The sequence below is a fragment of the Podarcis vaucheri genome, assembly GCF_965113315.1.
Source record: "Podarcis vaucheri genome assembly, chromosome: 9".
Classification (NCBI taxonomy): domain Eukaryota; kingdom Metazoa; phylum Chordata; class Lepidosauria; order Squamata; family Lacertidae; genus Podarcis; species Podarcis vaucheri.
The window spans coordinates 53,497,965-53,510,316 of NC_138767.1; the positions used below are offsets into that span (position 1 = coordinate 53,497,965).

Sequence of the window (12,352 nt, forward strand, 5' to 3'; positions counted from 1 at the left end):
AACAGAGCTGAAGTTGGCTTGAAGTTGATATCACTAAAGTAGAAGTGTTAAAAGTTTGACGATACACCTAAAACACACTGTGCCATTATGGAAAACTCATTTGTAAGCACATACATTATACTGGTACAGTCATCCAGGAAATCTGACTGGCAACACCTAAACATTGGGTAAACACTTGGTAGCAAACCAAGCAATGCTACTATATAGTGACATTTTTATTTTCAAGAATGAAAATATCCTACTGGGGACACTAGACAGCAAAATCCCAAAGAAAGCCTTAATGCTACTTATGTATGTGACTACAGGGGCAAGGATTCTAAATGCACAGAAATGGAAGGAGGGAGAGGACACCCTCAATGGAAGAATGGTTGATGAAAATATTGGAATATGCAGAGATGGCAAAATTGATGGCACTGATGAAACATACAAATTTAGTATCTTTTACAGAAGACTGAAAACCTTTTCTAGTCTATATAAAAAGTTATTTCCCATATGTGAAGACCACAGCCTGGTTTGAAGTGTAAGAAAACAACAGAATATATTAAGAAATCTGTTAGAGAAGATGAAATTAGATAAGGCGGAACCTTAAAACAAATTTTTGTGCAATTTGGGTTATAAACATTGGTGCTGGGTGAGAGGGAAGTCACTAGTTTTGCTGAACTGGAATATAATTGTTGAGTAAAAATGTAACTCTCTATATGGGAAAAAGGGGGGAAGATAATTATATAAAAAAATGACACTTCTGCCTACTTTTGTGAGATTGTTTCACTGTTAACAATAACTCCAACATAAACCAATTTCACTTTACACTTTCTCCGATTTCGGCTGGTTTTGGATTTGTTTCTGAGTGATGAAGATGACCGTGATGTTTTCAACTGTCAATCCTTTTCTTTTTTTGTGAATGCCTGGCTTCTGTTTCTCATTTTTTCTTCAAATACCAGAACATTCTATGACTTAAAAGCTGTTAATTCGAGGCGCACTTATCTGCTTACACATAACTTTTCCCCTTTGGCTGCCCAACATTGGGCTATTGTGCTCTCTTGGTACTAGAAACTTCTTTTTCACACAAAGTCCTCCTTATTTATGCAAGAGGTAATTCTGCCCAAGGGAGTGGAGGGAGGGAGGGAGGGAGAGAAGCCGCGGCAAGAAATGGTTACAAATTCTTCTTTCAATAAACACTTCATTAGAAATTCCATTACCTGAGTGCCAATAGTCCTAGTTCCATCTGTTGCTTCTACTGTCAGATTGTAATTTGATTTCTGTTCTGCATCAAGAGGTTTAGCGACAACGATGGTTCCAGTGCCCTTGTCCACATCAAAGCGGCTGTCATAGTTGCCACCTGCTCCAAGAAATTGCATGAGACAGAAGTTCATAAAACGCTGCTTTGATGTATCACTTCACGCAAACATACTTTGCTATGATGCTTAAAACAAAATCAGTTCTGAAATAGCGGAGGCTGCGTGTTGTATTTGTAACCTAGTTGTAATACAGCAGTCGGCCACTAGGGACAAAAAGCTTGATGCTTGCTACAGTACAGTGGTACCTCGTGTTACATACACTTCAGGTTACATACGCTACAGGTTACAGACTCCGCTAACCCAGAAATAGTACCTCAGTTTAAGAACTTTGCTTCAGGATGAAAACAGAAATCATGCTCCGGTGGCGTGGCAGCAGCAGCAGGCCCCATTAGCTTCAGGTTAAGAACAGTTTCAGGTTAAGAACAGACCTCCGGAACGAATTAAGTACTTAACCTGAGATACCACTGTACTCCCTATTTATTTGACTCATGGCAAAGACTCTGTTTCCAGAGGTATATCTTTCAAATCCTGATATCTTTGCTTTAAATAGATGAATGTTCTCCTAAAACAGCCATGCAAATTAGCCCACAAATGTTACTATCTCGCAAGAAAGCTTACTAGCCTGCGTATTTGTGAAAGAAAAGGTATTTGTAAAAGAAAAAGAACCAAGTTTTGCAAATCTTTCTTCCCTGATAGCCTGAAGGTGATTCTTACTTGTCAAAGGTGACTAGCCACATGGGGATTTACAATACGTGCCCAGAAAGAGCAAATATTATTTCACTTGAAGGAACTAGTCACTGAATAATATATGATATGGTATCTTAAAACTGTGTTTTATTGTTTAAACCAAAAACTTGGGGTGTGTATCAGAATCTCAGGCATGCTTACCATGGGTGCAATCCACTCAGCACTACTACCACAGTGTGCTATTGAATTTACACAAGAGCAGTGCTCGGTGGATTGGGCCCCAACAGACCAGCCTGTTCTGGGGCACTGGAAGAAAAGCTTTAGGAAAACACTGAATTAAAGGCTGAAAAAGTGAAAATAGCACAATGGTTTTAAAACAAAACAAAACACCCTAACCCCTTTTCCAGTGATGGATTTATTTTATTCCTTTATAAAACTTCTAAATGCCCTTTGAAAAATGAAACTGAAATATAGCTCAATAAACACAGCCAATTGCCCAAACATTTAAGTGATTACAGTAATAATAGTAATACTATTATTTGTGAGCAGACTGCCTCTCTGCAACACAATGACCCTTTAAAACCAAATGGAGTTAGCCATGATAAATGCCAGTCATTAACTTCTACCGGATTCAAGTTTTAGACAAACGATTTGAAAAGTATAAATTACTTCCCATTGTTTGTCAGCCCCAATACTCTCCATGGCAAAAACATTTGTCCTAATTACGTGGTGCAAGTGTTCTTTCCTGTTCTTTTTGAAAAGCAAGGTTATAAACCACAGTGTTTTTTTGTTTTTGTTTTTAAAGATAAAAACCGTTTTGCCTTCTGTAATTATGAATTCCAATTATTTTTGGACTCAAGGAACATTTCTGCACAGCACCACTGTAAATGCCATCCAATCACCAGTATACTTACTTGGAAATAAGCCCCATAGATTTAAATGGTACTCACTCCAAGTCAGCATGTTTACGATTACATCTTTATTCCAACAAATTAGAAAACCAGCGGAATTTCGGAGATTGGTTCTGACTTTCAGACAAATCACCCAGACTGATGGGCCGGGCAGCACCCCATAAACACTGCTTTATTTCTGACAATTATTGTGGGTATCTAAAGGCAGGCTAGAGCCTCTAATTGCCTCAAAAGAATCTTCGATCACATTAAAATGGAGTAGGGCAGAACACCACAAATTTTTCGTGCGCTGTTGGTGCAATATATTTTACTGGAGGTGATGCTTGAAGGCAGAAAACCAGCCATGGACATCTATCTGTCTTGGGACAGAAAGCCTTATGCTGAATGAAAATGGCAGCTTCCCCCACAACTGATGCAGTGATACGTCAGAGAAAGTGGTACAAAAATTAGTTTCTAAAGCACAGAACTACTACAAAGGTGTGTTTGTACAGTCCATGTGCCACCTGATAAAATCCTTTTAAATAATATGGACTAGCTGCTCCCAGTACAGGGAATATTTTTTATTATTAATTTATTTGCATAATGCCCTTTAACAAAACATCAGGGCAGTGTACAGCAAAGTAAAAAAAAAAAAGCATTTAAAAACAACACCAAACAATCATTTAAATGATTGTTAAAATAATCATTAAACAACTGAATGTTCCTGTCAGCAGGAAAAAGGGCTTCAAGAGATGTGTGAAAGTCAAAGGTGAAGATGCTTGCCAAATATCTGCTGGAAGAGGGTTCTACAGTAAGGGACTGACAACACTAAATAACTGACTTTTAGCCAAAGTAAAATAGGAAGGCATTATCAGCACTCAGGGCTTTGAATATCAACATAAGAACCTTGAATTTGGCTTGGTATCCTATGGGCAGCAGTACAGATGATTGCCAACATCTGCACTGGAACTCTCTCACCAGAGAGGCATGACCAGCAGAGATCCTGCCTTTTCAGGGATGGGCAAAGACCTTTTTGTTTACCAGCTTTAAACCGATTTGGCCTGTTTAGCTTGCAAATCTAGCCACCTCTAGAAATGCCCTAACAATGTTGTTCTATCAAGCTATTTTGCATCCACCGCTCTCATCAGTCTGGGTGCTCTTGAAAGATCAAAAGTATCTATACTAGCATTTCAAAGTGGTGCTTTGGCTGAAATGTGGTGACAAGCAACACTAACAAAACCAAAAGACGCAATAAAACACAAACAAGAACTAGAGTAAAGGGCGGGGGGGGGAGGGAAGCAGAGAGAATCTGGAAAGAAGAAGGAAACACGAACTGCTCAAGATTTATTAGATACTATTATAAATTAGTGCGATTTCACTTTAGATCTCATAATCTGATAATAAATTATGTGATCTCAGCAGATACCTTCTGCTGTACAGTTCAGGTCACAAGCCATCTGAAAGATGTAAAAAACGTCACTAGCAAGCTTGTCTCCTGGCACAGCCAAAAAGAAAGAAAGCATGGAAAGCAAGCACAGAAGAAAGAAAATATGTCAATCAAACTGATTCATGCGATTAGTAATAGTTAAAAAAAGGCGCAGTAAGGTATTTTAAAACAGAAACCGCGAGATCTTGATTAATGTGAGGTAGTACCACCAACATGTTATCCACCCTCTACACCCCACCCAAAGAAAAACTAATATCCACTCTTGAAAGTTGCATTGCTTCCTCCATTCCCCTTACACCTTGTACTAGTATTTCACCTTGGACAGACTTTCCCACCTGTTTGGGCTACGATCCACTCGGAGAAGTGCACCCCTGACATATTACACCATCCACAGACTCTGCCTTATTCAGAAGGACTTGAACCTTCAAGGAAGTAGTGCTGGGGTGGCTGTAGCCCCAGATGTACACTTGCCCTGCATACCCCCCCCCCCGAAGGCATGGCACAGTCAATCATGTTACTAAGGAAGGAGGTTCCTTTGCACCATGAATGAAATTTTGTGGGTAGAACAGGGCAGTAATAGGACAGACTGTGTGGGGTTTCAATACACACATACATATATACATACATACATGGGACAGATTAGGTTGCTGTGCTAGCGGAGGCCAGTGCAACCAGTCCCACTAGCACAACAAAATGCTCCCCATCCCAAAATCTGCTGGAGGGTGGTTGGGAGATCCCCCAGGACAGCTTGCTGGGAAGAGGAGAGGGGAGATCTTTCCATCAAGCATTGAATGAACATAAACATCACTTGAGTGTGATGCTGAAGTTCCACCCCAATTGGTCAGTGAAAGAGGCAAGTCTAGTTAAAAAATCTAAACAGCAAAACAATCCTTTCATTAGATAGATAGATAGATAGATAGATAGACAGACAGACAGACAGACAGACAGACAGACAGACAGACAGACAGATAGACAGACAGACAGACAGACAGATAGACAGAGATAGCATAAAATTTATATGCCACTTGATTGCAATGAAACCTCTGGTTAACAATATATTCTTTATAGCAGGTATATTCGACGTGGTGCGTCCTAAAAGTTGCTGGACTACAAATCTCATCATCCCTGACCACAGGCCACTCTGGCTAGTGCTGATGGTATTTGGAGTTGGGCAACTTCAGGAGAGCACCATTTTGGCTACTGCTAGCTTATACACACAGGAATAACTCCTGCTTAATTTTTTCTTAGAAGCCATTTTCATTTTGGGATTAGAACATATCAAATCTATGAACAACAGCCTAGATAATCACCGCATAATTCCCGACGAACATTCGTCATCAAATAGTCTTACCTGTAATATCAAACCAGAGCGGAGTGCCAAGAGGCTCCACAGCTATTACTCCAATCATGTGAGCCACTGGATCACTTTCCATGACAGTAAAAGAAAAAAAGGATTCCTCAAAAGAAATCGGTTCAGGGGCCGGACTGGGTTTTGTGATCCATTCTATATGAAGTCGAGCTGTTGAAGACTTTTGGGGGCGACCATTATCCACTGCTTTAATCTAATAAATATAGCACAAGATTGGGAAAAAAAAATCATGTAAACCAGGACAGATCACATACAAAACAAAGACATGCAGAAATTAAAGTTGACAGCACTCTCAGTGACAAGAGGCCAAGAACCATGAAATTAAGTTCTGTAAACCTGAGGGAGCTTTACAAAACAATGCTATACATGTCTGCTCAAAAATCCCATTGAGTCCAATGGAGCTTTCTCCAATGTAAATGCCACAGAATTGCAACTTCAGACCTTTTTTTTAAATTTAACAAATCCACACAGCATAGGAAACTTTTATAATCTCTGATGAGCAGGTAGAATGCCAATGCAATTAACTTATTTTAATTCCTGAAAACAAACTAAGCGTCTTCATCCGTATTTCGAATGGAAGAGAAACACATCTGCATTGCACTCTTTTAAAGAAATCTCTTCTAATTCGGTATCAGATTTCCCAAGTCCTCTGACTGCATAGTAAACGTTTTAAGATACTGATAGAATGTCAAAACTGAAATATTACTTACTGTAAGAATGTCATATTCCCCAGCTCCAGAATACTTCTTAGAGGAGACCACTCCAGTTATTGGGTCGATAAAAAATTTGCCTTGCTCATCACCATCTTCAATGCTGTAAGATATTTCTGCATTGGGACCTTCATCTTTATCTGCAGCTACTACACGATAGATTGGCTCCCTCCTGGTAATCCTCTCTCTCTCTGGTTTCTCACGCTCAGGCAATTTGATCTGATAGAACTTTTGCAAGAACTGAGGCCTGCTATCATTTTCATCTAAGATCTTCACAATGACGCGGGCCAGAGTCGACTTTGCTGGTATACCGCTGTCTGCAACTGTTACCTATTGACGACAAAAAAAATAATCCCATTTGCATAAACAGAGAAAAATAAGAGGGGGGATTCTAGCATGTGTCTTGTCAGTAGCAGGACTGACATAGCTTAAAGCAACAGGTAGTGAAACAGAGCTCTGGTTCCTTAAAAAGTTGGAAGAATTTATATCTTCAAAACATTTCAGTGCAAGTTCATTGGCAATACTTAAATATTCTTTTTAAACCTTGCTTATCTCAAGTCTATTTTTGTTGCTCCAAAAATGCAAATTCATCAGACTGGAAGAAACAGCAAGAAGACACACTTTAAACATGCCGTTATGTCACACAGACAAAATAAAACTGCTTGTACAAAGGTCAGGCTGTAAAAAGAAAAAAATGTGGCATTTAAAGGGGGGAAGAGTAATGCAAATGTTGTTCACCCCTGTGAGCCAAACCTTGTTATTTTGCAAACTGTCAGGGAACTGCCATCGGCACAGAGGAGTGAAATAGAGGGACAGTTGTGTTACAGGGAGCCTACGAAAATCTTGAGAAGCAGTTCCTCTTCCGGGGAGGTGGAAAGCCCCACCCCCAGTGGGGAAGAGGTGCAAGGACCAGAGGATGCTAAGATACAGGCGAAGGGACCCCTGACCATCAGGTCCAGTCGTGGCCGACTCTGGGGTTGCGGCGCTCATCTCGCTTTATTGGCCGAGGGAGCCGGTGTACAGCTTCCGGGTCATGTGGCCAGCATGACTAAGCCGCTTCTGGCGAACCAGAACAGCACACGGAAATGCCGTTTACCTTCCCACCGGAGTAGTACCTATTTATCTACTTGCAGTTTGACGTGCTTTCAAACTGCTAGGTTGGCAGGAGCAGGGACCGAGCAATGGGAGCTCACCCCGTTGTGAGGATTCAAACCGCTAACCTTCTGATCAGCAAGTCCTAGGTTCTGTGGTTTAACCCACAGCGCCACCCGCGTCCCTAGAGGATGCTAGTGAGAGCCTAAACACTGCTCCTGAGCAAGCCGGAGAGGAGTGAAGCATGCCCTTGCCATCGCCCATCCTGCGCAGTAGTCTGGGGCACAGAGAGGGGTGGAAACGGTTGGGGGGTAACGAAACTTTTATGCTGGGGGAGGTACAAAAAAAGACCACTCCTGGATTCTGCTAGTGATTGAGCCAGAAATGAGCTTTGGGGCTCTTCACTGTAAATACAGTGGTACCTCAGCTTAAGTACTTAATTCGTTCCGGAGGTCTGTTCATAACCTGAAACTGTTCTTAACCTGAAGCACCACTTTAGCTAATGGGGCCTCCTGCTGCTGCCACCGGAGCACGATTTCTGTTCTCATCCTGAAGCAAAGTTCTTAACCTGAAGCACTATTTCTGGGTTAGAGGAGTCTGTAACCTGAAGCATATGTAACCCGAGGTACCACTGTACTCTCGAGCAACCGCAACAGCACCTGACACAAACCTTCACTGCAAGCTGCTGGAAAAATAATAATGTTTTGGTAACTAAGTAACTGCATTTGCAAGCCTCTTGCACTTTTTCAACCCTTCTGCACATGTAAGGATGCTTCCGAAGCGAAATTAGTTGTATACATGGCTTGCCCGAAATGACCAGGCTGTCCAAATGGGAAATCCTGGTGGACCAGAAGTGGCTCATGGGTAGAGCTTCCTCAATCCAGTATAAATAAAACTTGGCCTTCTAAGCAGACCAAATAAAATACCACAAAATGTAATTGCTTGAGAAGAGCTATTTTTCTCAAAAAGAGAAAAGAACTGCATACATGTACAGTATTAGTATCAAAGCGAATGGAGCTGTTTTGAAATAAAGAACATCTGGTTTATTCATCTACTGTATTGCCAGTTTAGAACAGTCAATCAGCTTTTATTGTATTTTTACCACACCCTTCTCAGAGAAGGATTTTAGCCACAAAATGATCCTGTGAGGAATTGTAGGCTGAGAGAACTTGACTTGTCCAAGACCACCCAAAGAGTTTCATGGCCCAGCCAGAAGCTGCATCTGTATTTCCTACACAATTCTGGAAAGAGTGAGTTGATTGGTGTAGGGATATCGCAGAGTGGGGAGTGGGATCCGGAGGGAGCACACTTCCCCACCAGCAGGCAGCCACAGTCTGCCTGCACGCGTGACCCAGGGTGCAGGGAAAAACCCCCCTCAGACAAGTCATGGCTGTCTAGAACATCGTCCCCTGTGTCTGACCTTTTGTGGTCTCAGCAGTCAGCACTGTCCTGTCTGTAACCCTTTTCCATGAGACGTTTGTCTCCATTCGTCATACATTGAGCAAGGAGAAAATGACGCTGTGGAACAGGTGCCAAAATAACTTTGTACCACCCCACGATTTCGGGACGGAAGATGTGTAAAGGTCACAGCCCAAAAATGTATTTGCCTAGCTTGCATATTTGTCTCAATAAAAGGAGGCTCCACATGAATGGTGGTAGCTCGCTCGCTCGCTTCAGACCACCTGTGCGCAGCTCACATAATGATCAACACCTGTCTTGGGCCTTCACTTCAGATTGGTTTGACCATCTATCACATGAGTGGGCAAACTAAGGCCTGTGGGCTGGATGTGGCCCAATCGCCTTCTAAATCTGGCCCGTGGACGGTCTTCTAAGCAATGTGTTTTTACGTGAGTAGAATATGTCCTTTTATTGAAAATGCATCTCTGGGTAACTTGTGGGGAATAGGAATTAGTTCACTTTTCCCCCTCAAAATATAGTCTGGCCCCCCACAAGGTCTGAGGGACAGTGGACCTGCCCTCTGCCAAAAAAGTTTGCTGACCCCTTATCTATCACCAGCCTCTGATTCATACAGCATTTGATGTTCAGGTCCCAACAAAAATACATATATACTGGTAGTGTAGCAATGTGAATTCAGCAGACACAGTGATTAAAAAGCCACCCAACATTGCAGTGCTATGCAGACTTAACTGAGAGTAAGTTCCATTGAACGAAGTAGGCTTAATTTCTGAGTCAATATGTTTAGGAATGTACTGTTAAGCTTCTGAGTGAAGAAGTAGTAAGTCCTTGTGAAACTGCTCTTTAAAATTTCAATCTGAAACTGTCCTTTGTCACAGAGGAGAAAAATAAAATGGAAAGAACTATATTCCGAGACAGGAGAGTCTGATGAAACACACAAAAGCATGTCGTATTTAAAAGCAAGACTCCATTTAATTGTTTCCTATAAAATCCAGTAAAATGTTTTCATGAAATGGAATGCACCATATTTATAGTTGTTACTATGCAAACAAGAGTGAAATGTGGGATAAATTTTAATAGCAAACAAGGATAAACTTGCCAGTCCATCTGGTCAACACTTTAATGCTCAATTAATTAGCCAGATGCACAGCATTTGGCACAAGCTGCTGATAATATTGCCACCATTCTGCAAATATCTTGGACTCCATCCCAAACCGCTTTTTGTAAAGATATAAACATAAAAGAACTGAGGGAAGCTGTTCGAAATACTTCATTTAAATGTAAAAACAAAAAAACCCATAACTTTTCTTTTTTTTCAAACATTGCAGTGCCCAAATTAAGGTTTTATTGATTTGGGCAACAAAGGAAAACGAAGTGAGAGGGAGGCAGAGCGGGAGACAGGGACCAGCACTTGGCACCAATGAAATTTAATCAGTTCAATTTTTTTTTTTACCATTTGTTTAAAGAAATTAAAATTAGTACTAGAAAAGATATGGAAGCAAAGCCTTGTGCAATTCCTAATCTAAATCTACCATGGTAGATATTCTTTGTTAATGGAAAACATTGCTCTTTTAAGTGTCTTCCCCTCCCAACACCACAAGGGTGCTCTCAAAAGTACGCCATGCACATGTAGCCGTGGTATGTGGTGTCTGTAAAAAACCCACAAAAATAAACACCACATTGCTCTTTTGAGGCACTACCTTAAGGACCAGCTCAGATGACCATCTATTCCAAAGATAGAAATTTGTGGATCTCCAGATATCATTAGATACCAACTCCCATCAGCCCCAGCCGGCATGGCCACTGGTCAGAGATGGTCAGAGTTGTATTTCAAAAACATGTGAAGGGCCACATACGATTTCATCACTCCTGATCTACACCAGTGATCATCAACAAAGAAGTTCAGTCACCCACCAGGAAGCACAATCTTCTGAAACAGAATGCACATCAATAAAGCCTAACTACAGTTAGTTAAAACAAGGCAGATTATCTTGCAAAGAGACCTAAGAATTGTACATTTCATAAAAAAAACCTCAGGTAGAAGGACTGGGAAAACCTTTCTGCCAGACTCAAGAGCTGCTGAAAGCCACTTACTGGGCTATAAAGAAAAAAAAGCAATCATCTAAATTGTATTTCTTAGTGGTAGCTTTACATTATAGAATCCTGGCAGTTTTGCAAATAGTGGCATACCTCTGGCTTGTTTGTACAATTTTCCCTTTCAGACTCTCCCACTGACGTTACACACCCTCTTCTATATACTTATAAAACTGCATAGCCAAGGATATGCATTCTATGAATATCAAAAGATTTCCCTCTTGTTTCTGAAGGCAGCACAGCTATCACCAAGGGCGGATATAAACACACGGTAAACAGAAATACTGTGAAAATAAAATAGCCTTCAAGAACTCAGCCAGTGGTATTTGATAAATTAACCTGCCACTGAGCAGGAGGTACACGTGGCCTACTGAGCGGGAGTCTTCAAGACTGCTGAAGCCGCCACAGAATCCAATGCTTTAGGGTGCAATAGTTTCGTTTTTGTTTCCAATATAAGGGCTGCTTGTTCACAATGGTAAGTGGATTTACATGTGTTTCCATTGGCAAATATATAGAGTATCACCACAGCAGCTGGCTCCAGACCCTCCCAAGTGCCCCTATTTTCCAAGGACAGTCCTGTATTTACAGAAGCCATCCTGGTTTGATCCCAGAATACCCCGCTTTTCCTTAAGACATCCCTATTTTCATCAGAGAAATGTTGGGAGGGTATGGAGTAATGCAACCCTTGAGCCAAGGAGATAAGTATATAGTCACATTAGGGATGGAGAGAAGCTAAACCCACCCCTTCCAAAGCAATTGGGTTGTGTGGAAACCTGGAGTAAGAACTATCTCTGAGCCCCATTTCACACTTCTGGAAGCTTATGAGAGGAAAGGAGGGCTCGACTGTTAGGGAAAGAGATTTACAGTCTCTTATATCTTAACACAGGAAGACAAGGTGTGTCACCCACAACTAGAGCCGGTTTGGGGAGTTGGGGTAGGATTTTAACAACCCCCAATCCTTTCAGCAAGGATACTTATTTCTTTTAAAGCATTTTATTTGCCATACTTCACATTAACAAGGCACCAGGGTAGCTCGCAAGAATGAAAATCACTGAGATAAAAACAAACAAACCATTGAGTGCCTAACCCATATAAAGTGAAGAGGAGATTTATTAGGATAAGTTACTTCTATCTACCTTGGGCTGACTCCTTATTCTAACCTGATTTCCTGCCCTGCCAGAGGCTTCAGCATAATTTTGAGTAACCATTGCAGATATTATTATTATTATTTTGTTGTTGTTAATTAGTTGACAGCAAATAAAAGTTTCCAGCAGACTTTAAAGATTAAAACAGAAAGTGCATTCTACAGGACTAGGCTGATGACACTAAAGGTTCAGTTTCTTGTTGCT

At 41.1% G+C, this 12,352-nt stretch overlaps 1 protein-coding gene across 2 annotated transcripts in view; it reads right to left on the reverse strand.

The window, feature by feature from the left end:
• Positions 1-12,352, reverse strand: part of FAT1 (FAT atypical cadherin 1) — a 126,665-nt gene that overhangs the window by 51,746 nt on the left and 62,567 nt on the right. For both annotated transcript variants that reach the window (XR_014223508.1, XM_082237960.1), the window contains exons 5-7: positions 6,402-6,731; positions 5,674-5,884; positions 1,200-1,339 (exon numbers count right to left, since the gene is read on the reverse strand). Coding sequence is in view for 1 of the 2 variants with exons in the window: in XM_082237960.1 (XP_082094086.1) it covers positions 1,200-1,339; positions 5,674-5,884; positions 6,402-6,731 (681 nt within the window). In the remaining variant the exon portion in view is untranslated. The remainder of the gene's footprint in view (positions 1-1,199; positions 1,340-5,673; positions 5,885-6,401; positions 6,732-12,352) is intronic.